Source organism: Bombina bombina, chromosome 7, assembly GCF_027579735.1.
Source record: "Bombina bombina isolate aBomBom1 chromosome 7, aBomBom1.pri, whole genome shotgun sequence".
NCBI lineage: Eukaryota > Metazoa > Chordata > Amphibia > Anura > Bombinatoridae > Bombina > Bombina bombina.
In genome coordinates this window covers 554,363,189-554,388,278 of record NC_069505.1, presented here as the reverse complement: position 1 = coordinate 554,388,278, position 25,090 = coordinate 554,363,189, and the positions used below count along the sequence as shown (strand labels likewise).

The window sequence follows — 25,090 nt, the reverse complement described above, 5'->3', positions numbered from 1 at the left end:
GCAACTTTTCCCTGCAGACCGGAGACTTGGCCTAAGGCTATTAGCGTGACCGAAGTCACAAGACAGAAGCGGCTTCGTTGTGGAAGCACCGCCGCCCTGGCGCGGCGTCTACCTTCTTTTTCACATAGCCCAACTTGTGAGGGGAACGCAGTGAGTGGAACTGCGTGAGAAAGCTACTGGGACAGACAGCAGAGTTTGGTATACATCTCTCTCAGGGCTATTCCTCAAGAAAAGGCATCCAGCGAGAGAACTTAAGAATCGCTACACTGGGAACCCGGTTGGAAGACTGGTCGTGAGTACTAAAAGACCTATACTGTCTGGGCCCCCCTGTCTATTCATGCTCATTGTTTGGGTTATATCTCGCCTGGCTATATCCTACTAAGTCCGTTACTTAAGATCAAAAAAGAACAGCGGCATGTGCGCTACATAAAGTTCTAACAGAGCAGTGTGAATAGTGGCCTGCTTCAGAGAGATTTAAAGCTGGGAAAAGTGCTCTTAAGATCTGCTACCAGACTACCACCATTACCCGCATCGCACAATAAGTTACTCATGGGGTGAAAGTGGTGCCGCTTTCTTGGGTCTCTAAGAATATATTTAAAGGCTGTAAAAAGAAATTTGGCATTAGAAAGTGAACAGCTGTTCCCAGGACCCTGACACAGGGTAGGAACATTGGCCCTGATACCTCCACTATTAAAGGGACCGGCTTTCATTCTGGGCTATGAAGTTTTGCAATAAGCTCGGCCGCTGATGATAATGAGTATAGGGCCCCTACTGATATTTCTCCATGGGAAAAGGATCTAATAAGCTGATAGCCTAGTAACAGCTCCCAGGACCCTGACTTAGGGTAGGAACATAACCCCTGGTATCAACCTCTATCTAAGGGCTATTACCATACATTTTGACCGAAGTCTTTCATCAATCTTTAATGGTACCCTTCAGGCTATCCTTCCCTCTAAATAGAAGCTCAAGAAGAAAACCCAGCATAAATGCCCCACAACACTGTTACAGAGCAGGACTATAACATTGACACTAGTATTGTTCCCTACTGCGGATACATATTGTGATATTAAGCCTTGTATTCGCCCTAATAGGGCTAAAGTGAAGGAAGTTTAACACAAGAAAGTTGGACGTCCACAGAAGTATCTATTCCTGTATGATTTTGTGTCTGGTCATTAAGTGGATTACACCTAAGACTGTTTTTTTTTCTTTTTTCCTTTTTTTCTATCTCCATGAACATTGAATAGTGTGCCTGGTAGTACGCAAAAGTTATACTATCCTGTTTTTTGGGATGAAATGGTCTATTGTTAATGGACTATAAGAGTGCCCTGGAGACAGGGCAAGCAAGACCACCTGATATTTAAGAGAGTCCTCAGATCTATTTCCAATAGTTTTCCTATGTTGATGGTATTCTGTGCTAAGTTAGATAATCATTTAAGCAGTCCAATCTTGGGTTAGAGAACTTGGACACGACTCTTTAAAGGAAGTTCTCCCTTTTTTTTTTTTTTTTTTTTTGTTCACGCTGCACATCTTTATTTAACTATTACACTCTAACACAAGCCCTCATTCACGACAATATCCTCTGCCACGCTTAGGGGAAACAAGTGACAGCTGGAATCACACTTTCACCTTTTCATCACAGAGTAAATTTTCCCCTTTTTTTTTTTCCTATTACCTACTTAGTCACTGAATTACTTACCTATTTTTCCACACATCACACTTTCACTTTTAGTGTTGCACACCAACAAGTCCTCACTTACTGTATTGTATTCTGTCACATTGAGGGATAGTAAGTGACAGTCGGAGTCTCCCCACAGTCTCAATCCCCCTCCCCCCCCCCCCTTTTTTTTTTTTTTTTTTTTTTTCTCTTTCTCTCTCTTCTTTTCTTCCCCCTTTTTATATCGTTCCTTCTCTTAACTTGAGCAATAAACACACCATACATGGATAGATTTGTTACACAACATAAACAAACATCTCCGGCTATGCCTCCCAAACATAAAGACAAGAAATCTACTAAGTTATCTGAGAGCTCTTTAATAGTTCCACAAGAACAATATAATGGTATAGGCCCAAATTCTGACTTTTCTGAACTAGTTGAGCAGATCTCTAGGATGATCTCCCCGCAATTAGATGTTGTTAAACAAGAAATTAAACAAGATATAAATAATATTGTCCTGGAAGTGAGGCAGTTTACAGCTCGACTGGAGGAAATTGAGACTCGAATCTCAGACTCTGAAGATAGATTATATAAATGTGAGCAGTCCAATAAAGAATCTGGGTCTCAAATAGCTGTATTACAAGCCAAATTAGAGGACCTAGAGGACCGCTCGCGGCGAAACAATTTAAGAATTATTGGTCTTCCCGAATCCACAGAATACTCAGATTTAGTTGCTTTCGTCTCAATTAAACTCCCCCAATTATTAAAAATGCCAACCCCCCCGATGCCTATGATTATCGAAAGAGCGCACAGAGTGGGTCCAGTACGGCAAAATTCTGAAGGTATTACTAGACCCAGACCCATATTGGTTAAAATGCTAAACTTCCAGGACAAGATTAATATTCTTAGATACTACAGAAAAGCTAATCCATTAATATTAGAGCAACAAAAAGTATTAATCTTTCAAGATTTTTCCTCCGAAACTACGAATAAGAGGAAAGAAATGTCTCCCTTTTGTTCTCGACTTATGAAAGCAAACTATAATGTTAGACTTGTCTATCCGGCAAGATTAATCATGATTATTGAAGGTCAAACAAGTATATTAAATAATACTGTAGAAGCGCAAAAGTTTTGTTTAGATAATGGCATCCCTTGAACGTTAAGGATTGGTTTGACTGATTGAAGTCATTTTTATGTTGGACTATGAGCAATTTTTTTATTGTAAAATTATTGTTGAAAAGAAGGTCTTTTCAAGAGTATGTATGTAAAGATGTATTTTTATTTTTGGTATGTAAACGGGGGGGGGCCTCCTTTCTTCCATCCCTTCTTTTTTTTTTTTTTTTTTTTCTCTCTCTTTTCCCCTGCATCCTTCCCACCCCTCTGCCCTTTTGTCCTAATATATTTGATGGCTTGTAATTGCTTGTTATTTTATAAATTGATGGCTTGTTATAAAATGTCTTGCAGTATCTTAGTAAAACTGGATTGGGCATAGGGTCGATTAAAATTCTTTCCTGGAACGTGGGTGGGATTACTTCCCCTATCAAACGGAAAGCCGTAATAAAATTATTGGGATCACATAAGCCTGGTATTGCTATGCTTCAAGAGATTCATCTAAAAAGGCATGAAATTGATAAACTCAAATCTAGATGGGTGGGGGAGGTGGTCGCTGCCCCGTCACAGGTTAGGAAGAAAGGAGTGGCAATATTGATTAACAAAAATTTAAAATATAAAATAAATAAGAGCCAAATTGATCCAGAGGCCCGTTACCAAATTCTTGACATTGAAATAGAGAAGAGCTCTTTTATTCTTTGTAACATTTACGGCCCCAATCAACCTGATGTCAGGTTTTGGGAGGATTTAGCATTAGAATTAGTAGCATACAGAGGACGTAATGTCGTGATTGGAGGGGATTTCAATTTAACAGCGTATCCCAATTTAGACAGACTAAGTAGATCTAAAAGTACTAAGCGAGTTAAGAAAAGAAAATTTGTTCTTTAAACTGTAAAGCCCTCTCAGTACATGAGGGACAAAAAGGAATAGGGGGTTCCACATTGGCATCTAAACACATAGAACATGTACTTTCCTGAAGGTCAGCCATGACAAAAACAAGCAATAGCAATATTGGTTGTGGTACTGTAATTAAAAATAAAAAGCAAGAACTTTTGAGAAAAATTTGCTGAAAAACGAGTGTACTGTGTCTTTAAAAATTAAAGCTGTATAGTTTTTACCGCTCCGCAATAAACAATGCAATAACAGGGAAGCACTATAGGACTTTCAGTAGATCTCTCTTATAAATGTACACTCTAACTATGCATAACGCCTTAGGGACAAAATTTAGCACTTGCACCTCGCCACAGCTCTGCTGCGGCGCCTACCTGTCCCCACGAATCACTTAATAGCACTCCGTGAACGGCGCGCCTAAGACCGCTTGTGAGTATTACAGACACAAGCTGACTTAGGCCACACCGGAACCTCTAGACATGCTGCCGTAATAGTCAGGATCCGGATATCAACTGCGCGGCTAAGCGCGTGAAACGCTAAGCCCCGCCCATCGTGGGCGGAAACTAACTCCCAGAAAAGTAGAGACCGCATGGGGAAATAAAATGTCGGTAACAAAACTCAATCTTTCAGTAAGTGTACCGTGAACCACCAATGTGCCCATTCAAACAAAAAAACACACCCCGGTCCTGACATTAGCTTAGCAACAGTTAAGGTTAGGATACTTGGGTAAGAGCTCCAACAATCTCCCAGCGTCAAGCCCACAATCTATGTATAACCACCGGGCTAATTACTTATTAGAGCCCACTGATAGCACAGCTGAGTTTCAGCTCACCGAATTAAGAGGGTAGACCCATGCACACAATTTATGTACCCTGTGCAAACCGATTACCCCTTCCCAGTATAGGGAATAAAAGCCAGTCTGTTCTGAGATACTCAGTCTCCCCAGAAGCAAACGACTGTACATACCTTAATGCTGAGCGCAGCATGAACTTGTCCCACACAATGAAGATGCTTTTTTCATCACCTCCAGCAGATCTGTGGGAACAAACAGGGTCTTAGATAATATCTGCTAAGACCATCAGCAGGGCAGCAAACAGTATGGGAGTCGCAGAAAGAATGAAAATCTCCCCAGTCCCCATTGCTGAAAAGTCTGTAGCTCTAGCCCTGAGTAAAATAGCACACACTGGTACCATTTAAAAATAATAAACTCTTGATTGAAGAATCTAAACTAACACCTCACTTTACCTCTTCCTATAACTAACACAGGCAAAGAGAATGACTGGGGTGGGAGGGAGGGGAGGAGCTATATATACAGCTCTGCTGTGGTGCTCTTTGCCTCCTCCTGTTGACCAGGAGGCGATATCCCATAAGTAAGGATGAAATCTGTGGACTCGTCGTATCTTGTAAAATAAATATTTCAGTAAACAAACTGCAATATACTTTCATTATTTATTATGTCCCTTTTTCATTTAATTCTGAAAATTGTGGCTAGATTTACCACTGCTATATTCCACACAGCCATTGGCTGCACTCTAGTAAATCATTTATAACTGTCACTAATTGGCCTAAGCAGATAAGGAAACCTAGGTTACAACATGACAGGACACATTGCTTTAAAACATTACACTTATTTTTTTTTCAATATTTAAACAAAGAATACATCTGCATATTCTCAGGCTTATTTTTGTTTTAACAAAAGTGGGCTTTAGAATTCCCACGTGATGCTATAAAGTAGTGTTGAAACTATATAAATATTAAAGATTAATCTCTTCTGCTGAGGTCAATTAGGGTCTGATAAAGTATGCAAAACCATAGCGGTTTGTGGAATGTAGCAAAGTTAAAGGGATAGTTTACTCAAAAAAAACTCCCCTCTAATTTGTTCCCAATGATCCACTTTACTTGCTGGAGTGTATTAAATTGTTTACAAGTATTTCCATTACCCTTGTATTGGCATTTTAAATTTTCTATTTAGCCTGTGGTATCCCCACCCATCCTCAAGGTCAAGCTGTGTTAACACAGCCAGCAGAAGAAATTACACTCCCAATGGGTTATAGAAGAGATAAGGTAATAAAATTTAAATTATCCATTGTTCTCTCCAAGAATTGGTGACTGGTTTACGGACAGTTATAAGATAAAGAAGCAAGTATATGTACACAATGTGATAAAGTAATGAGATCTGATTATACCTACAGATATAAGATAAAGACACATGTTGTATATGTACACAATGTGATAAAGTAATGAGATCTAATTATACCTACAAATATAAGATAAAGACACATGTATATGTACACAATGTGATACAGTAATGAGATCAGATTGTACCTACAGATATAAGATAAAGACACATGTATATGTGCACAATGTGATAAAGTAATGAGATCTGATTATACCTACAGATATAAGATAAAGACACATGTATATGTACACAGTGTGATAAAGTAATGAGATCTGATTATACCTACAGATATAAGATAAAGATACATGTATATGTACACAATATGATAAAGTAATGAGATCTGATTATACCTACAGATATAAGATAAAGACATGTATATGTACATAATGTGATAAAGTAATGAGATCTGATTATACCTACAGATATGATAGACACATGTATATGTGCACAATGTGATACAGTAATGAGATCTGATTATACCTACAGATATAAGATAAAGACACATGTATATGCACACAGTGTGATACAGTAATAAGATCTGATTATACCTACAGATATAAGATAAAGACACATGTATATGCACACAGTGTGATACAGTAATAAGATCTGATTATACCTACATATATAAGATAAAGACACATGTATATGCACACAGTGTGATACAGTAATGAGATCTGATTATACCTACAGATATAAGATAGACACATGTATATGTACACAATGTGATAAAGTAAGGAGATCTGATTATACCTACAGATATAAGATAAAGAAGCCTGTATATGTACACAATGTGATAAAGTAATGAGATCTGATTATACCTACAGATATAAGATAAAGACACATGTATATGTACACAATGTGATACAGTAATGAGATAAAGACACATGTATGTGTACACAATGTGATAAAGTAATGAGATCAGATTATACCTACAGATATAAGATAAAGACACATGTATATGTATACAGTGTGATAAAGTAATGAGATCCGATTATACCTACAGATATAAGCTAAAGACACATGTATATGTACACATTGTGATAAAGTAATGAGATCTGATTATACCTACAGATATAAGCTAAAGACACATGTATATGTACACAGTGTGATACAGTAATGAGATCAGATTATACCTACAGATATAAGATAAAGACACATGTATATGTACACTGTGTGATAAAGTAATAAGATCTGATTATACCTACAGATATAAGATAAAGACACATGTATATGTACACAATATGATACAGTAATGAGATCTGATTGTACCTACAGATATAAGATAAAGACACATGTATATGCACACAGTGTGATAAAGTAATGAGATCTGATTATACCTATAGATATAAGATAAAGACACATGTATATGTACACAATGTGATACAGTAATGAGATCTGATTGTACCTATAGATATAGATCTCCTTATTCTCTATAGTTCCATGTTTTTATGTTTCCCCTACCTGTGCATAGCCTGCATTTTCAGTCCTTCCTCAATACTGGTGCTCAAAGCTTGTTGATTGTGAAGCCGGCTGAGCTTTGCCAGCACGCGGTCTTGGTGGGCCTCATATTCGTCTCGGCTTGGGTAGATTTTGGAGATGAGAGCATCGAAATTTGGATCGGGACGGAGGGAGCGTTTAGAAACCAGCTTCTTCCTACATGTGGGGCATTCCTTGTTCCTAAAATAGGGGGACACAGTATGCATGGTTATACCCAAAATTTGACCCTTGAGTCCGACTGCTATCTGAATTTCTGTGAGTAGGGAATATATGCAATAAAATATACCTAAAGAGACATTACACTTTCTATTTCATTTAAAAATGGTCACTTAATATACAAAAACATACAACATAGTTGCTGTAAAAGTTTAACTGATTTCAGCCATTTTTAATGCTGAACAAACCGATCAGCTAATGAGCATGCTCGGCAGGCGTGTGAAAGTAGTTCATATTTTTAGACATAAAAACTGCTTCTAATGTTACAATTTTAAACAAATGTATTAGAAATGATTATTTAGAGGTCAATATTATTTTTACATGGAACATTGCGGAAATATAATGTTCTATTAACCACTAGACGCAATTAGGACGTTCCATGCCGTCCTAAAAGTGCTGGGCTTAAATGCCTTTAGGACGGCATGGAACGTCCTAACTTTTGCGGTGTCCTGCTCCATTCTGAAAACAAAATGGCGCCCGTCTATTTTCTTAATAATTTTTTTTAGTCACGTTATTTCATCTTCCAATAAGAAGCAAACACGCCCCTTCATCGGATAGTTATGCGCATGTGCTAGAATGCACCGAAACAAAGTATCACATAGGCAGAATACGATGGCAGCAGCGTATATTGACAACATGTAAGCCTCAAATATTCGTTCTTTTATCTGGCATCAATATATCTCTAAATAACATTACTAAAATATATTTTTTTACTTGAAGAAACTGTGCCCATAGAATGAGGTAGGGAGCGGTTGGGACTGCTCGCTACATGACACAGTCAAGCAAGCAGGGAGACGATATGGGGGCGGAGTAAACATCTGTATTGCGGTACGAATAAAAATTCATTATAAAGATCATAGATTGAGTATAAAACTAAAAACACATAGGTTTAGGAATGCGATGGGGTTATTCGATTACTTAAAATTTACAATCACTTTGTGATTTAAAGGGGCAGTCTACTCCAGAATTTGTATTATTTAAAAAGATAGATAATCCCTTTATTACCCATTCTCCAGTTTAGCATAACCAACACAGTTATATTAATCTAATTTTTACCTCTGTGATTACCTTGTCGCTAAGCCTCTGAAGACTGCCCCCTTATTTCAATTATTTTGACAGACTTGCATTTTAGCCAATCAGTGCTGACTCCTAGGTAACGCCACAGGCGTGAGCACGTTATCTATATGACACAGGTGAACTAACGTCCTCTAGCTGTGAAAAACTGTCAAAATGCATTCAGATCAGGAGGTGGCAACGTTACTAAGATAGATGTCATGACCCATAACTGTATACTGGGTGGGGGTGTCGTTCCTGGGGGGGGGGGCTTGGCGCGAAGATTATTATTATTACTTAAAAGAATACAGGGCAATACATTCTCTGCTCTGGTGGGCTCCTGGGGGACGGCTTCTCATACTAGACTGGGCCTTGGAGAGAGTCATGACATCCATACTGAAACCACTACTCTGGGACTTGTTTAATTTTGTACTTAGACTGTTCTTCTTGAAATTATGCTCGATTGTCTCTTTATCTAGATATATGTATTTTTTGTGATGTTATCTTCATATTTATATTTTTTCTTTTTTAATTCCCGCTACACAACTTGCGGTTAGGCGACTTTGAGCCCTCCGCATATATACGGCGGTTAGGTAGTTTCTGCCACACACGAGGCGACAGAGCTTTTTATCCTCCTACTACATTACTTTTATATAGTCACATCTAACTCTTTCCCCCTTTTTTTTTTTCTTTTTTCATTTTGACCCAATCACGAAACTCTGCATTTTAAACACTAAAGGCCTAAATTCCTCAACTAAGAGGAGCCTACTTTTAAAATACCTCCAGACACAACATATTGACTTAGCATACCTCTAGGAAACTCATTGGACAGAGGAGGGAGCAACTAGATTCAAAATCAACCTTATACTCAGTCTCCGTCTCATCCACTTTTCACAGAAAGGCTAGGGGGGGGGGACAGAGGAGGGAGCAACTAGATTCAAAATCAACCTTATACTCAGTCTCCGTCTCATCCACTTTTCACAGAAAGGCTAGGGGGGGGGGGGGACAGAGGAGGGAGCAACTAGATTCAAAATCAACCTTATACTCAGTCTCCGTCTCATCCACTTTTCACAGAAAGGCTAGGGGGGGGGGGGGGGTAATAATACTAATTGGGAACCAATTAGCATACGACCACATATATACTGAATGTGACCCAGCTGACCGGTATGTGATGTGTGTGTGCCGCTTAAATTGTGTAGTATATACCCTAGTCGCTGTTTATCTCCCTAACACAAACCAGGCCAACATCCTCAGGAAATTACTCCAGACTGTAGACAAGTTAAAACAAGGTCACATTCTCATAGCAAAAGACTTTAATATGTTGTGGGACCCTAAGAGCGACAGGAGGGGCACTAAAGCGCAAAGGGAGATAGAAATAGAGATGTTCTATCCCAAAGGTTTAGAAAGGTAATGACCCAATTTGACTTCCACGATATTTGGAGGGCCTTACATCCTGATACTTGCGACCATACTTTCTACTCCACCCCACATTCTGTCCCATGGTCGATGTGGATGGTGCGTAGCTCCTCTATTGTGCCATGCATGTGGTCGGATCACAACGCTGTCATGGTCAGTCTAGATCAAGCGGATGCACATGGGGGGCCTAGGAGATTACGCATGCCAGAACATGTGTTACAGGATGTTTTTATGCCAGAATGGCCTAAGGAAGTGGTAGATTTCTTGCGTATAAACATAGATTGAGAAATATCAATGCACACCATTTGGTCGGCCCTGAAGGCCTATATGAGAGGCATCTTCCTTAAAAGGGAATCCCAGGATAGGAAAAGAAGAGGTGAAACCTTGGCACAATTATATAGTAAATACATAGTCATTAGGAAACGTGTTAAAGAGTGCACCTCTCCTTTAGGTATTGATGAGTTACAATCAGTGAAAAAACAAATTCAGCACCTAGAAACGGAAAAAGTCCAGAAAAGCCTTGAATGCCTTAAGATGAAATTCTACCACAAAGCATAAAAGGTAACAAGGCCAACCGCCTCTTAGCAAATAGATTGCGTCAGAGGACCTTAATGAGCAGGATTGCTTATATCCAAAGAGGAGAGGGGAGATATTACTCTCCTAGAGATATTGGAGAGACTTTTGTAGATTATTATTAGGGTTGCACCGATACCGATACTAGAATCGGTGCCGATACCAAGTATTTGCATGAGTACTTGTACTCATGCAAATGCACCGATACTTAAACCGATACCTCCACTTCCTACCCATACGATATCTTGTGGAGTTTTTTCAAACTGCAAGTTCCCATTTAATTTTAAGCTGTAGTGGAGACTCATCTAAAAATGGTTCACTTCTGTTCTGCCAATACAAATTGCTGTTGTATTTTATTATTGTAAGAGAGATCACTGTACCACATTCAGAAAAAACCCTGAAATACTGGGCAGTTAATAAACTGAGATTTCCAGCTCTGGCTAAAATGGCACAAAATTATCTTTCTGCCCCATGCAGTAGTGTGAAAAGTGAAAGACTGTTCAGCTTAGCGTCAAACGTCCTTACTGATAACTGAAACAGACTTATAGCTGAACATACAGAGATGCTTCTGTTCCTTAATAAGAACTTGCCACTAACTTTTGAAAAATTATTGTAATTGCTAGATTGCCTGTTATACTGCTAGTTCTTATCTTGCACAATTATGCTCAAAACATACTGTACTCCGAGGAACATCCTTAGCTTATATAATTGCAGGAAGAGTGTTTATAGAAAAAATTAAAGGGACACTGAACCCAAATTTTTTCTTTCATGATTCAGATAGAGCATGCAATTTTAAGCCACTTTCTAATTTATTCCTATTATCAATTTTTTTTTCGTTCTCTTGCTATGTTTATTTTAAAAAGAAGACATCTAAGCTTTTTTTTATTATTATTCAGACTCTGGACAGCACTTTTTTATTGGTGGATGAGTTTATCCATCAATCAGCAAGAACAACCCAGGTTGATCACCAAAAATGGGCCGGCATCTAAACTTACTTTCTTGCATTTCAAATAAAGATACCAAGAGAATAAAGAAAATTTTATAATAGGAGTAAATTAGAAAGTTGCTTAAAATGTCATGCTCTATCTGAATCACAAAAGAAAACATTTGGGTACAGTGTCCCTTTAAGTTATTCCTATGAACACACATCTTACAATAGGACTAGATTTAGATTACATTTGACTGGTAAGCTTTACCAATGCTCTGTTCTTATTTCCAACTCAATAGACTTTAATGGAGTTGGACATGCAATGAGAGCATTGGTAAAGCTTACCAGTCAAATGTAAGCTAGCCCATAGTGTTGTTCCCCATGTTTAAACAGTGCACTGGTATATTTTTTACTGTATTACACTTTTGGTTGGTTATGATATTACATTGGTTATTTACTGTTGTTATTATGAATATATTTTAATGTAATATTTTTCTTTATAAATGTGTTCTGTGAAATTTCTTCGAGTTTTTACAACTTTGTGACAACAAGCAAATAAACTTATTATTTCATAATGTCTTTTGAGTTACAGTTCTTCATAATTATAAAGAAGCTATCTTAAATCATTAGTCTGTATTGTGCTTGGGACACTGTCACATGACATAAAAAAGTATCGGTAATTGGTATCGGCGAGTATTTAAAAAAAATTATCGGTACTTGTACTCGGTTTTAAAAAAAACAGAATTTATGCTTACCTGATAAATTACTTTCTCTTACAGTGTATTCAGTCCACGGATTGATCCTTACTTGTGGGATATTCTCAATCCCTACAGGAAGTGGCAAAGAGAGCACACAGCAAAGCTGTCCATATAGCTCCCCTCAGGCTCCGCCCCCTCCAGTCATTCGACCGACGGTTAGGAGAAAAAGGAGAACCATAGGGTGCAGTGGTGACTGTAGTTATTATAAATTAAATTTGAACCTGACTTAAATGCCAGGGCGGGCCGTGGACTGAATACACCGTAAGAGAAAGTAATTTATCAGGTAAGCATAAATTCTGTTTTCTCTTACTTGGTGTATTCAGTCCACGGATTCATCCTTACTTGTGGGATACCAATACCAAAGCAATAGGACACGGATGAAGGGAGGGAACAAGTCAGGTAACCTAAACGGAAGGCACCACTGCTTGCAAAACCTTTCTCCCAAAAATAGCCTCCGAAGAAGCAAAAGTATCGAATTTGTAAAATTTGGCAAATGTATGCAGTGAGACCAAGTCGCTACCTTACAAATCTGTTCAACATAAGCCTCATTCTTGAAAGCCCATGTGGAAGCCACAGCTCTAGTGGAATGAGCTGTAATTCGTTCAGGAGGCTGCTGTCCCGCAGTCTCATAAGCCAAATGGATGATGCTTTTCAGCCAAAAGGAAAGAGAGGTAGCAGACGCTTTCCTACCTCTCCTCTTACCAGAATAGATAACAAACAAGGATGATGTTTGTCTGAAATCTTTAGTTGCTTTTAAATAGAATTTTAAAGCACGAACCACGTCAAGATTGTGTAAAAGTCGGTCCTTCTTAGAAACTGGATTAGGACACAGAGAAGGAACAATGATTTCCTGGTTAATATTCTTATTAGAAACCACTTTTGGAAGGAAAACAGGTTAGGTGCGCAAAACAACCTTATCTGCATGGAACACCAGATAGGGTGAATTACACTGCAAAGCAGACAATTCAGAAACTCTTCGAGCAGAAGAAATGGCTACTAAAAACAAAACTTTCCAAGATAAAAACGTAATATCTATGGAATGCAAAGGTTCAAACGGAACCCCTTGAAGAACTGAAAGAACTAAATTTAGACTCCATAGAGGAGCCACAGGCTTGTAAACAGGCTTGATTCTGACTAGGGCCTGTGCAAACACCTGAACGTCTGGTACAGCAGCCAGACGCTTATGTAACAGAATAGACAGAGCAGATATCTGTCCCTTTAAGGAACTAGTTGACAGACCCTTCTCCAATCCTTCTTGGAGAAAAGACCATATCCTTGGAATCCTAGTCTTACTCCACGAGTAACCCTTGGATTCACACCAACAAAGATATTTCCGCCATATCTTATGGTAAATTTTCCTGGTGACAGGCTTTCTGGCCTGTATCAGAGTGTCTATAACTGATTCAGAGAAACTAGATTTGGATGCTTGAATTAGAAGATCCTGCCTCGATGGCAGTTTCCATGGTGGGACCGATGACATGTCCACTAGGTCTGCATACCAAGTCCTGCGTGGCCACGCAGGCGCTATCAGAATTACCGAAGCCTTCTCCTGTTTGATTCTGGCTACTAGCCGAAGGAGAAGAGGAAACGGTGGAAAGACATAAGCTAGACTGAACGACCAAGGCGCTATTAATGCATCCATCAATGCCGCCTTGGGATCCCCGGATCTGGATCCGTAAAGGGGAAGTTTGGTGTTCTGACGGGACGCCATCAGATCCAATTCTGGAATGCCCCATAGCTGAGTTAGCTGAGCAAAAACCTCCGGGTGGAGTTCCCACTCCCCCGGATGGAAAGTCTTAAAAAATCCGCCTCCCAGTTGTCTACCCCTGGGATGTGAATTGCAGAAGGATGGCAGGAGTGATCCTCCGCCCATTTGATGATCTTGGATAATTCCTTCATCGCTAGGGAACTTTTTGTTCCTCCCTGATAATTGATGTACGCTACAGTCGTGATGTTGTCCGACTGAAATCTGATGAATTTGGCCTCCACTAGTTGAGGACACACCTGGAGCGTATTGAATATCGCTCTCAACTCCAAAATGTTTATCGGAAGAAGAGATTCTTCCCGAGACCATAGTCCCTGAGCCTTCAGGGAGTTCCAGACCGCACCCCAGCCTAACAGACTGGCCTCGGTCGTGACAATGATCCACTCCGGTCTGCGGAAACTCATTCCCTGAGACAGGTGATCTTGAGACAACCACCAGAGAAGAGAGTCTCTGGTTTTCTGGTCCATTTGTACTTGAGGAGACAAATCTGCGTAATCTCCATTCCACTGTTTGAGCATGCACAGCTGCAGTGGTCTGAGATGAATTCGGGCAAAAGGGACTACGTCCATTGCCGCAACCATTAAACCAATTACTTCCATGCACTGAGCCACGGAAGGCCAAGGAATGGAATGAAGAACTCGGCAAGTATTCAGCAGTCTTGACTTCCTGACCTCTGTCAGAAATATTTTCATATATATAGTTGTTTTTTATTGGGTTTTCAACAGCATAAAAGAAAAAAACATACAATAGCATTAAACCAACAGTGAGCATGACATGAATCATCTACAATTACAAACAGATCTGGTGGATAAAATAAACTCCTCGAGTCCAGTAGTCGAGTATGCAGTCCATGTGAGATTTAGTCCCTTTATCTGTGCATAAAGGTAGGTGACATAAGAAAATATAGTTTCAGGAATATTACTCATTTCTATAAGTGGACTGTCATTTGTAAATAATAGTGAAGACAGTATGGCTGACCAAGCCTCTGCTTAGCAACCTTGTCTGGCGTGGACAAAGAATTACATTGAAAAACCACCAAAGATTAAAATACTTAAGTCCCAATAGATCAACTAAGGAAAAAGAAGAAAAAATAATAACAATAACAGAATAAAATTACAATATCGATAAATAGACCTTGTGCACTCGGGTGAGAAGACGGGCATCACAATGGCTCTGAAAAAGCTTGAACGAGAGGTTAGTGGGGAGGTATTTATATGGTTAATCTACCATGAGCTTAACTGGGTGTTGATCAGTTGGGCTAACTATGGTTTATATCTATCTAGCTCCCAGAGGAGTAACATGTTCTCATAGAAATCTAATTTGCCGATTTGAAGGTAATGGAATCTTTCTAATATCAAGTCAGAGTTGACCAGTTTCTTCCATTCGCTAATAGTGGGGATTTTAGTGGATTTCCAACATCTAGGAATCATTTGTTTCGCAGTGTTTACCAAAATGTAGAATAGTTTTCTACGGATTTTACATGTTATTTGGGGGGAGTCATGTAGAAGGGCCGTTTCTATGCTTGGGAGGAGTTGTGTGGCAAGAACAGCGTTAATTTCTCGGAAAACTGCTGTCCAGAAGTTTCTTATGGGCACACAGTCCCACCATATATGAGCCATACTTCCAGGTTGACTACAGCCTCTCCAGCATGCATCTGAGCTGCTTCTAAAGATACGCTTAATTTTGGTTGGGGTGAGATACCAGCGGGTGAAAATTTTTATGTTTGTTTCCTTTGCTCTTGAGGAATGTGCGGAGTGTGATAGATTTTCGAATCTATTATGCCAGTCTGCTTTACTTGTGGTTGTGTCTAGCTCCCTGTCCCATCCTGCGGTGTATGAGGGTAAGCTTGGGAACCTATTTTCCAACACTAGTTTATATAGAGTGGAAACAGATCTAAGAGCCTTTAGGTCACTCAAGCAATATTGCTCGAATTTTGTTAAGGGTCGCAAGAAGTCAGCTTTTTGTTTGTGTGTGAGTATGAAATGTCTCGCTTGATGATAGTTGAACCAGGAGGTAAAGAAGGGGAGAGAGAGGGAATCGACTTGTTGTTTTGACATTAGCTTATTATTATCTAGCAAGGTGTGAATTCGTATTAAAGGGTCTTGGGGTGTGTGTAAGCCCCTTTCCTGTATGAGTCCTGGTGGGAATTCCGGGTTAGACAACAGGCTTGTGAGTGGAGAGTATTTTGAGGAAATTTTTGGGAGCGCCTTGAGAATAAATCGCCAGTCCCTCCACGTCTCGTTAGAGATGGAGGACGTTGATATTTTATGGTTCCCCAATGCTTGAGAGTTCCAGCATTTGCTACCTAGGTGTTTTGTGTCTGCCATGTAAGTTTCTATCTGCACCCAACCCTTAGGATGGGTCCCATTAGAGCTACACCATTCCAACACCCGTTGGAGAGATATTGCTAATTTATATGAGTGGAGATGAGGTACCCCCAGCCCACCTAGGTCTGGGGCTTTATAAATCGTGCTTTTATTAATGCGTGGTGGCCTGCGCCTCCATATGTAGTCATTCAGTATTTTTTGCAAGATGTCAATGTCTCTAGAGATGTGTTGGGTTGGTACTGTCTGAAGTATGTACAGAGCTTTGGGTAGTAGGACCATTTTTGCTGCCTGGATTCTCCCTAACCACGAAATATTCTTTAAAAGCCAAGAAGAAGTCAGGGATTGGAACTCATTGATGAGTTCATCATAGTTAAATTTACGCGTTAGTTGGCTGTCAGGCGTCAGGTAAATTCCCAGGTATTTAAGGCGACTGGTTTGTACCTTCAGGGGGCAAAGGGCTCTAATGTCCTCTAGCATCCGTTGGGGGATCATAACCGGTAAGAATTCTGATTTTGTCATGTTAATGGAAAAATTGGAAACCTCACCAAAAGAGGAAAGTTCCGACATCACATGTGTGATAGAGTTGAGAGGGTCCGTCAGTGTCAGTAAAAGGTCATCTGCATAAATGGTAGTTTTGTGTTGATTAGATCCTACTGTTATTCCTTTAATAAGTAAGTTCTCCCTAATTCTAATTGCAAGGGGCTCAAGGGATATTATGAAAAGCAGCGGGGAAAGGGGACAGCCTTGCCTTGACCCGTTCCTTATTTCAAAGGCTTCAGAGAAAGTCCCATTTACCCTGACCTGCGCTGTGGGATTAGTGTAGAGGGCCATAATTTTTTGAATGAATCGATTTGGGAAATTAAAACGTCCTAAAGTCGTCTGTAAGTAAGTCCAGTCAAGTCTGTCAAATGCCTTCTCGGCGTCAGTGGACAAAAAAAGGGCTGGTGTTTCGGTCTTAGATACAAATTCTATAAGGTTAAGCACTTTCACAGTGTTGTCTTTAGCCTCTCTATTGGGTACAAAACCTGATTGATCCTGATGGATTATTTGTGGAAGAATTTGGTTTATGCGCGTGGCCAAGATTTTAGCATACAGTTTTAAATCAGTGTTAAGGAGGGAGATAGGTCTGAAATTGGCAGGGTTATCTGGCACCTTGCCTGGTTTCTCTAGTACTGAGATATGTGCTTGTAGCATAGTGTCAGGGAATGTGGAGCCATCCGCTATCTGGTTGAATAAAGAGGTTAAATGTGGGACCAAGTATTTTGAAAAGGTTTTATAGTATAAACCTGAAAACCCGTCCGGGCCCGGAGCTTTATTAGGTTTTAGGGTATGAATTGCATCCAGCACCTCCCTAGAAGAAATTGGTTTATCCAGGAATTCTCTTTGTTCTTCACTTAGCTGAGGTATTTGTATGCTAGATAGATATTGGTGACATATTTGGTTATGAGATGGGGCTGTCCTGTCTGGGAATAGGTTGTATAACTTATGATAGAAAGATTGGAATGTTTCAGCAATTTTGTGGGTGTCCTCTAGGTGTTTCCCTGATTTGTTTTTTATTGAGTGAATATATGTCTTTTGTTGTCTGTGTTTTAAGGCTCTTGCTAGCCATTTCCCTGCCTTATTACCCTCTCTGTAAAATGTTTGCTGGAAAGACAATAGTTGTCTCTGAGAATCTATGTGCAGGAGATTATTTAATTGGTCACGCTTACTGGTTAGGTCGGTCATGATTTCGGTGTTTTCTGGGGATTGTTTGTGGAGGTAGTCTAAATCTGCAATTTCTTTAGCTAAAGAGGAAAGCTCTTCTCTCCTTTTTTTTTTCAAATAAGCTTTGACTTTGATGAGTTCTCCTCTTATTGTGCTTTTATGTGCTTCCCATAATATGGGATGGGATATATCCGGTGTGTTATTTATGGTGAAGTAGGATTTAATGAGTTTAGCCAAGCGTTTTACTTGCTGTTTCCCCTTGAGAAGTGACTCATCTAGCCTCCATTGATAGGGCCTAAGTGGGGCTGAGGGCCAGGCTATGTCGCACGAGACCAGTGAGTGATCTGACCATGTAGTGTGCCTAATCTCAGCTGTTTTCAAGAAAGATAAGGAGAGATGATCAATGAAAATGTAATCCAGCCTAGAGTAGCATTTATTTGGGGATGAGAAAAAGGTGAAATCTGACTTCAGGGGATTTATGTATCTCCAAGTGTCGTGGACCCCTAACAATTTGAGGTTTTTCCATATGTTTTGCATACGCGGGATTTTTTGCCTGGTACAGGGGTTGGAGCAATCTATGTGGGGGTCTAGGGGAACATTTAGGTCTCCTGCTATAAACAGAGAGCCTTTGGTTTGTGCTAGAATGGAGTTTGTGATAGTATGGATAAATTTGCTTTGAAATCTATTAGGTGCATATAAGTTTACCAAGGTGATAGGTTTGCCATAGAGAAGACCCGTCACGCATAGGAACCTGCCCTCTTTATCATGCTCTACGTGAAGTTTGCTAAAAGCCACTGACTTATGAATTAAAATGCTTACTCCATTGATTTTCTTGGTTGGGTGGGTACTATGAAAATGTTGCGGGTAGTTAGATGAGAAAAACTTGGGTATGTGTTTGGTTTTAAAATGTGTCTCCTGAAGCATCAGGATATGACCTCCCTTCCTAGATAAATCTAGCAATGCCATCCTACGTTTGTTTGGACAGTTCAGCCCTTTCGCATTTTGGGTTAAGATAGTGAGGGTCTGATCTAGTGTTTTATGTGGAGTAACCATTTTTAAATTTGAGGGAGCCATAACTAGACATTACCTCCATGTTCCGCCCACCTTCCCACTCCAAGTGCACTTGTATACGCTGATGGTCCATTGCATTCTCGATAACGAAGAAATAAGAAAACAAGAAATAAAAAAAAGAAAAAAAATCAAGAAACAAATACAATAACATTTTACCCCTTTCCTAAGTGAAAGGGTAGAGTACATCATTTTACCTAAAGGAGAATTTATCTCCTATCTGACTGAGAACATATATGTCACAACATTAGACTTACAACAATATGATAGTACAACCTTCAGAATTTAACTACTGGGCTGCATGCTAAAGGATGAACAGCAAGGTCTAAATGTTGAAATGGCCGATAGGCCCCTGAAAAAGAGAGGGTGAGAACACATGTAAACATATAACAACCTTCATATAAGGCTAATTGGAGAACAAAAAGCTCTAAACTCTAAACAACCTAATGTAGGCATAACATTATTAACTTGGTTGTCCTGGATCGTCAGCTATCTCGTGACAGTCCTGTGACGATTATCCCTTAAGAAAGGGAAGGTTAGCTTTGACCTGTATACAATACTGTAGTAAGTGAAAAGCAGAAAAAAGGATACAGCCTAGATGGCTCATGGGCTTGCTCTTTCAAGTAAGGGGTTTTGGCTGCCCACGTTCATTTTGCGTGTTTTTCTTTGTTGCACCTGCTGCCATTCTTGCCTCTGTGGGAGGGAGTTATTTCTAGGCCTCAGATTGTGTTGATCCAGTGTGTCTTGTAACTTCTCTATCTCTGGAGGAATAATGTCCAAGGCCTTGCAGATCTGGCTGACATCTCCTGGGTTGGTGCATATGAATCTCTTTCCTTGCCAGGGTATGATTAATTGAAAGGGGAACCCCCATCGATATGGGATGTTGGACTTCCTGAGGAGAGTGGTGAAGGGTTTGAGTTCCCTTCTTTTGAGGAGAGTTCTCTGTGATAAGTCTGTGAAAAATTGAAGATCAGCATTTTCATATTTGACAGGTTGCTGGTCTCGAGCTAGCTTCATTAGTTCTTCTTTAACTTGGAAATTTGTGACTCGCACAATTATATCCCTAGGAGGTTGCGAATCTAAAGGCTTTGGTCGTAGAGCCCTATGGGCCCTGTCAATATCAATTTTTATGGGTGATTCTGTTTGTTTCAGTGAGTTGAACAAGTCTTGCAAGTATTGCTCTAGGCCAGAGGGAGGGATGGATTCAGGGACACCTCTGATTCTGATATTATGTCTTCTGTTCCGATTTTCAGCGTCATCTATTTTGTCTTCCAGGCCTAGTATGGTGTCATTTTGTTTGTGGATAGTAGTATGAAGGTCCGAGATTGCTGAAGAGTGGGCGTCCAGTGTATTTTCAGCTGCTTCCACTCTATGCCCTATATCTGAAATTTCTTTCTTTAGCTCACTTATTTCCTCTTTGATACACTGCTTGACCTGTGACACCAGTGCAGAAAAGTCCTTTTTCGAGGGCAGCGAGTCAAACAGAGCCTTGGGTACTGTAATAGAGTCAGCTGTGGTTTCAGAATCTGAGTCTGAGGAATAGAAAGCAGCGGCAGAATCCTGATCCTCGGCGGGATTGAGGTTTGTAGATTTGGCCTCCGCTGCTTTAAAAAAAGCGTTAACTGAGGGGGTCACATGGCTCCTCTGCTTTTGTGTCGCACCTTTTTTATTAGATTTTTTGGTAGACATGTTTACCCTGAATAGAAACAAAGACACTGTTTGAGCGTACCCTTTGGGTATTGCCTGATAGAAGTCAGATGAGTGATGTGTGCTTTGGGCAAAGCTTGTAGAATCAGCTACAGATGTGGCCTTAAAAAACTGCTATGAATGTATAGAGAGACCTCTCCATATGAAAGGCTGTAAAGCGTGCTTCCTGTCTTGCAGCCAAGTGTAACTTCAATTATTTTGAGACAGTACATAGGATTAGAATGTGTTGGCACCACAAACATATAAACACAGGTATTTCAGGAGCGATTATGTTTGCATGACATTTTAGATCCCCAGTAGAAAATCAAGTAGAGCTGTACAGCGTGTTTACATTTTATAGTGCTGCGTCATTTCAAGCTTCTTTGGCCCTGTTTAGCCGTGTATGCTAGGGGAAGTCTTGCCGTTGCATTGAAGTATTTTTCCAAAACACTCCTCTCTCTCTTTGAATGACTCTTGTCCCAAGAGATTAAATTTAGTCCCCCTTATATTTGGGCCTCTGCTCTGTGCGTATAAGTTGCGTTATGGACTATAGGGCGCCACTCAGATAGGTGGCCATGTCGGGGCAGGTAGATAAATGTCCGTTATAGGATCAATCCAGATCTCTTACCCGCAGCCTGAATCCTAGTTGTATTCGGATGTGGTTGTGTGCGGCGGCAAGGGCTGCAGCTGGACCCTGCGGTGCTTAGGCCTGTTCCGTTGCGCGGCGTATCACCTGCTGTGAAGTATAGCACCGGTAAAGTTTTGGCCTCACATTTGATTCTCCTCTCTATTATGGTGCTGGACAGCACTTTTGGGCCAAACTTTTCCCCCGGTTATGAGAGAAAAACGTTGCTCAGTCAGAAAGGGCTCAGGAGCACACTCAAGCCGCGGCCATTTCCCTGGCTGGCTCGCTCCGCCCCCCTGTCAGAAATATTTTCATTTCTACCGAGTCTATTAGTGTTCCCAGGAAAGGAACCCTTGTGAGCGGGGACAGAGAACTCTTTTCTACGTTCACCTTCCACCCGTGAGACCTTAGAAGGCCAGAACGATGTCCGTATGAGCCTTGGCTCTGTGAAAGGACGACGCTTGTATTAATATGTCGCCTAGGTAAGGTGCTACTGCAATGCCCCACGGTCATAGTACCGCTAGAAGGGACCCTAGCTGTTTGCCCAGGAAGGCGAACCTTAGGAACTGATGGTGATCTTTGTGGATAGGAATAAGTAGATACGCATCCTTTATATCCACGGTAGTCATATATTGACCCTCCTGGGTCATCGGCAAGATTGTCCGAATGTTTCCATCTTTGAGGAATTTGTTTAGAATTTTTAAATCCAGGATTGGCCTGAAAATTCCCTCCTTTTTGGGAACTACAAACAGGTTTGAGTAAAAGCCCAGACCTTGTTCTACAATTGGAACTGGGTGCATCACTCCCATCTTTAGCAGATCTTCTACACAGCGTAAGAACTCCTGTTTCTTTATTTGGTCTGAAGACGAATAAGAAATGTGGAACCTTCCCCTTGCGGGAGAATCCTTGAATTCTAGAAGGTACCCCTGAGCAACTATTTCTAATGCCCAGGGATCTGGAACATCTCTTGCCCAAGCCTGAGCGAAGAGAGAAAGTCTGCCCCCTACTCGATCCGATCCCGGATTGGGGGCTACCCCTTCATGCTGTCCTGGTAGCAGGAGCAGGCTTCTTGGCCTGTTTGCCCTTATTCCAGCCCTGCAGGGGTTTCCAAGTTGCTTTGGGCTGGGAAGCTTTATCTTGTTTTGCGGCAGCAGAGGTTGTGGCAGGTCCGCTCCTGAAGTTGTGAAAGGAGCAAAAATTAGCCTTGTTTTTGGCCTTAAACGGCCTATCTTGTGGCAGGGCATGGTCCTTGCCCCCAGTGATATCTGAAATAATTTCTTTCGGCTCTGGGCCAAATAGGGCTTTCCCCTTGAAGGGAATATTTAACAGTTTCGTTTTGGACGACACATCAGCCGACCACGATTTGAGCCAAAGCGCTCTTCGCGCCATGATGGCAAAACCTGATTTTTTCGCCGCTAGCTTAGCTAATTGGAGAGCGGCATCAGTGATAAAAGAATTAGCCAGCTTTAGAGCATGAATTCTATCCATGACCTCATCATATGAAGTCTCCCTCTGGAGCGACTCCTCCAGGGCCTCGAACCAAAAAGCCGCTGCAGTAGTTACCGGAATAATGCAGGCAATTGGTTGAAGAAGAAAACCTTGCTGAACAAAATTTTTCTTCAGCAAACCTTCCAATTTTTTATCCATAGGATCTTTGAAAGCACAACTGTCCTCTATTGGTATAGATGTACGCTTAGCAAGTGTTGAAACAGCCCCTCTACCTTGGGGACCGTCTGCCACGCGTCCCGCCTGGGGTTATTTATGGGGAACAGTTTCTTAAAGATAGGTGGGGGAACAAAGGGTACACCTGATCTCTCCCACTCCTTAGTCACAATATCCGCCACCCTCTTTGGGATCGGAAATGCCTCAGTGTATACAGGGACCTCTAAAAACCTATCCATTTTACACAATTTTTCAGGGACCACCATGGGGTCACAATCATCCAGCGTAGCTAAAACCTCCTTGAGCAGGACGCGGAGGTGTTCCAGCTTAAATTTAAACGCTAAGGAATCTGACTCTGCCTGCTGAGAAACTTTTCCTGTGTCAGAAATTCCTCCCTCAGACAGACCGTCCCTCACTGCTACTTCTGAGTTTTGTGAGGGTACTACAGATAAATTATCCAAAGCTTCAGATTGCTCATCCTCTGTATTTAAAACTGAGCTATCGCGCTTTTTTGGAAAAATAGGCAGTTTGGATAAAAATGCTGCAAGGGAATTATCCATTACTGCTGCTAATTGTTGTAAAGTAATAGGGGCCAATGCGCTAGAGGTACTAGGCAACGCTTGCGCGGGCGTAACTGGTATCGACACATGGGTAGAGGAAGGACTATCCTCATTACCTTCCGTCAAAGAATTATCTTGGGCTACATTTTTAAGTGTCAATGCATTGTCATTAAAATGTTTAGATACCTTAGCACACTTTAAACACAAATGCAATGGGGGTACCGCCATGGCTTTTAAACACATAGAACAAGGTCTATCAGCAGGCTCAGACATGTTAGACAGACTTAGATAGCACTCAAATACAGAAAAATACACTTTTTGAAAAAACGTTACTGTGCCTTTAAATAATAAAAGCATACACTTTTTTACCAAATCTCCAAAAAACATCCGATCTTTATGAAATTTACACCATATGATCCTAATGCTTTGAAAAGATTGCACACCAAGTTTCAAGCCAATTAACGGGGGAGTTATTTAGATTGTAGGGAGTCCCTAAAGATACTCAAACAATACTAAAAGAATCTGTGGCGCTTAAAGAAAAGCTAAAATAATCACTAATGGCTATGTGAGTAGTGGTTCAATTTATATATAAAGATAAGAAGGCTAAAAATATTAATTTTAATGATCAAAATTCATATAAAAAAAAAATAGTTAAAATAGACTCCCTACAATCTAAATAACTCCCCCAATAGTCTCTTCAAGGTGTTTTTTAGGAGATATTCACCTCTGTCTGTAGGCTTATAATCATTTTGTATTGCTAGCGCATTCTTCTGCACACACAACTGATTCAAGCCAATTAACCCCTTATTGCCCAAACCGGAGCAAATTGAAGCTGGCCACTAGTTTAACACACTACCTTCCTTGGGGATTAGTTGTGAAACAAAAATAAGCCTCCCTGTAGTCCTCCTGCAATCTCTGGACTCTACATGTGAAGCTGCATGAAGCTGTCTTGTAAAAGAACTGCGCAACTGAGGCGTGAAAATTAGGCCCTCTCCCTCCTCACTCCGGAGTTGTGAGGCCTTCCTAAGCCAAAATAGGTGTCTAAAATTATGCCAGGCGTATAAAACCCCTAAAAAGTGTTCCAAACATGATAAACACTTGTGCAAACATCAGATTATATTAAAAAATAATCGATTTTACCCATAACAGTGTCCACCAGTGATTTAAGCCCTATAAACTAAGCCATCCTTCTATACTGAGTCTCAGAAAATGGCTTCCCTTCCCACATGGGGATTTCTATCAGTCTTCTAGCATTACCAGGTCTTGTTAGAAAAAAATGACTGAGCATACCTTAAGCAGTTAAGCCTGCAAACTGTTCCCCCCAACTGAAGTTCTCTGTATTCAACAGTCCTGCGTGGGAACAGCAATGGATTGTAGTTACTGGTGCCAAAATCATATTCCTCTCAGCAGAAATCTTC

At 40.5% G+C, this 25,090-nt stretch overlaps 1 protein-coding gene across 2 annotated transcripts in view; it reads right to left on the bottom strand.

The window, feature by feature from the left end:
• RING1 (ring finger protein 1) overlaps positions 1-25,090 on the bottom strand; it is a 62,693-nt gene that overhangs the window by 25,224 nt on the left and 12,379 nt on the right. For both annotated transcript variants that reach the window (XM_053721880.1, XM_053721881.1), the window contains exon 4: positions 7,296-7,511. In XM_053721880.1, coding sequence (XP_053577855.1) covers positions 7,296-7,511 — 216 coding nt within the window. The remainder of the gene's footprint in view (positions 1-7,295; positions 7,512-25,090) is intronic.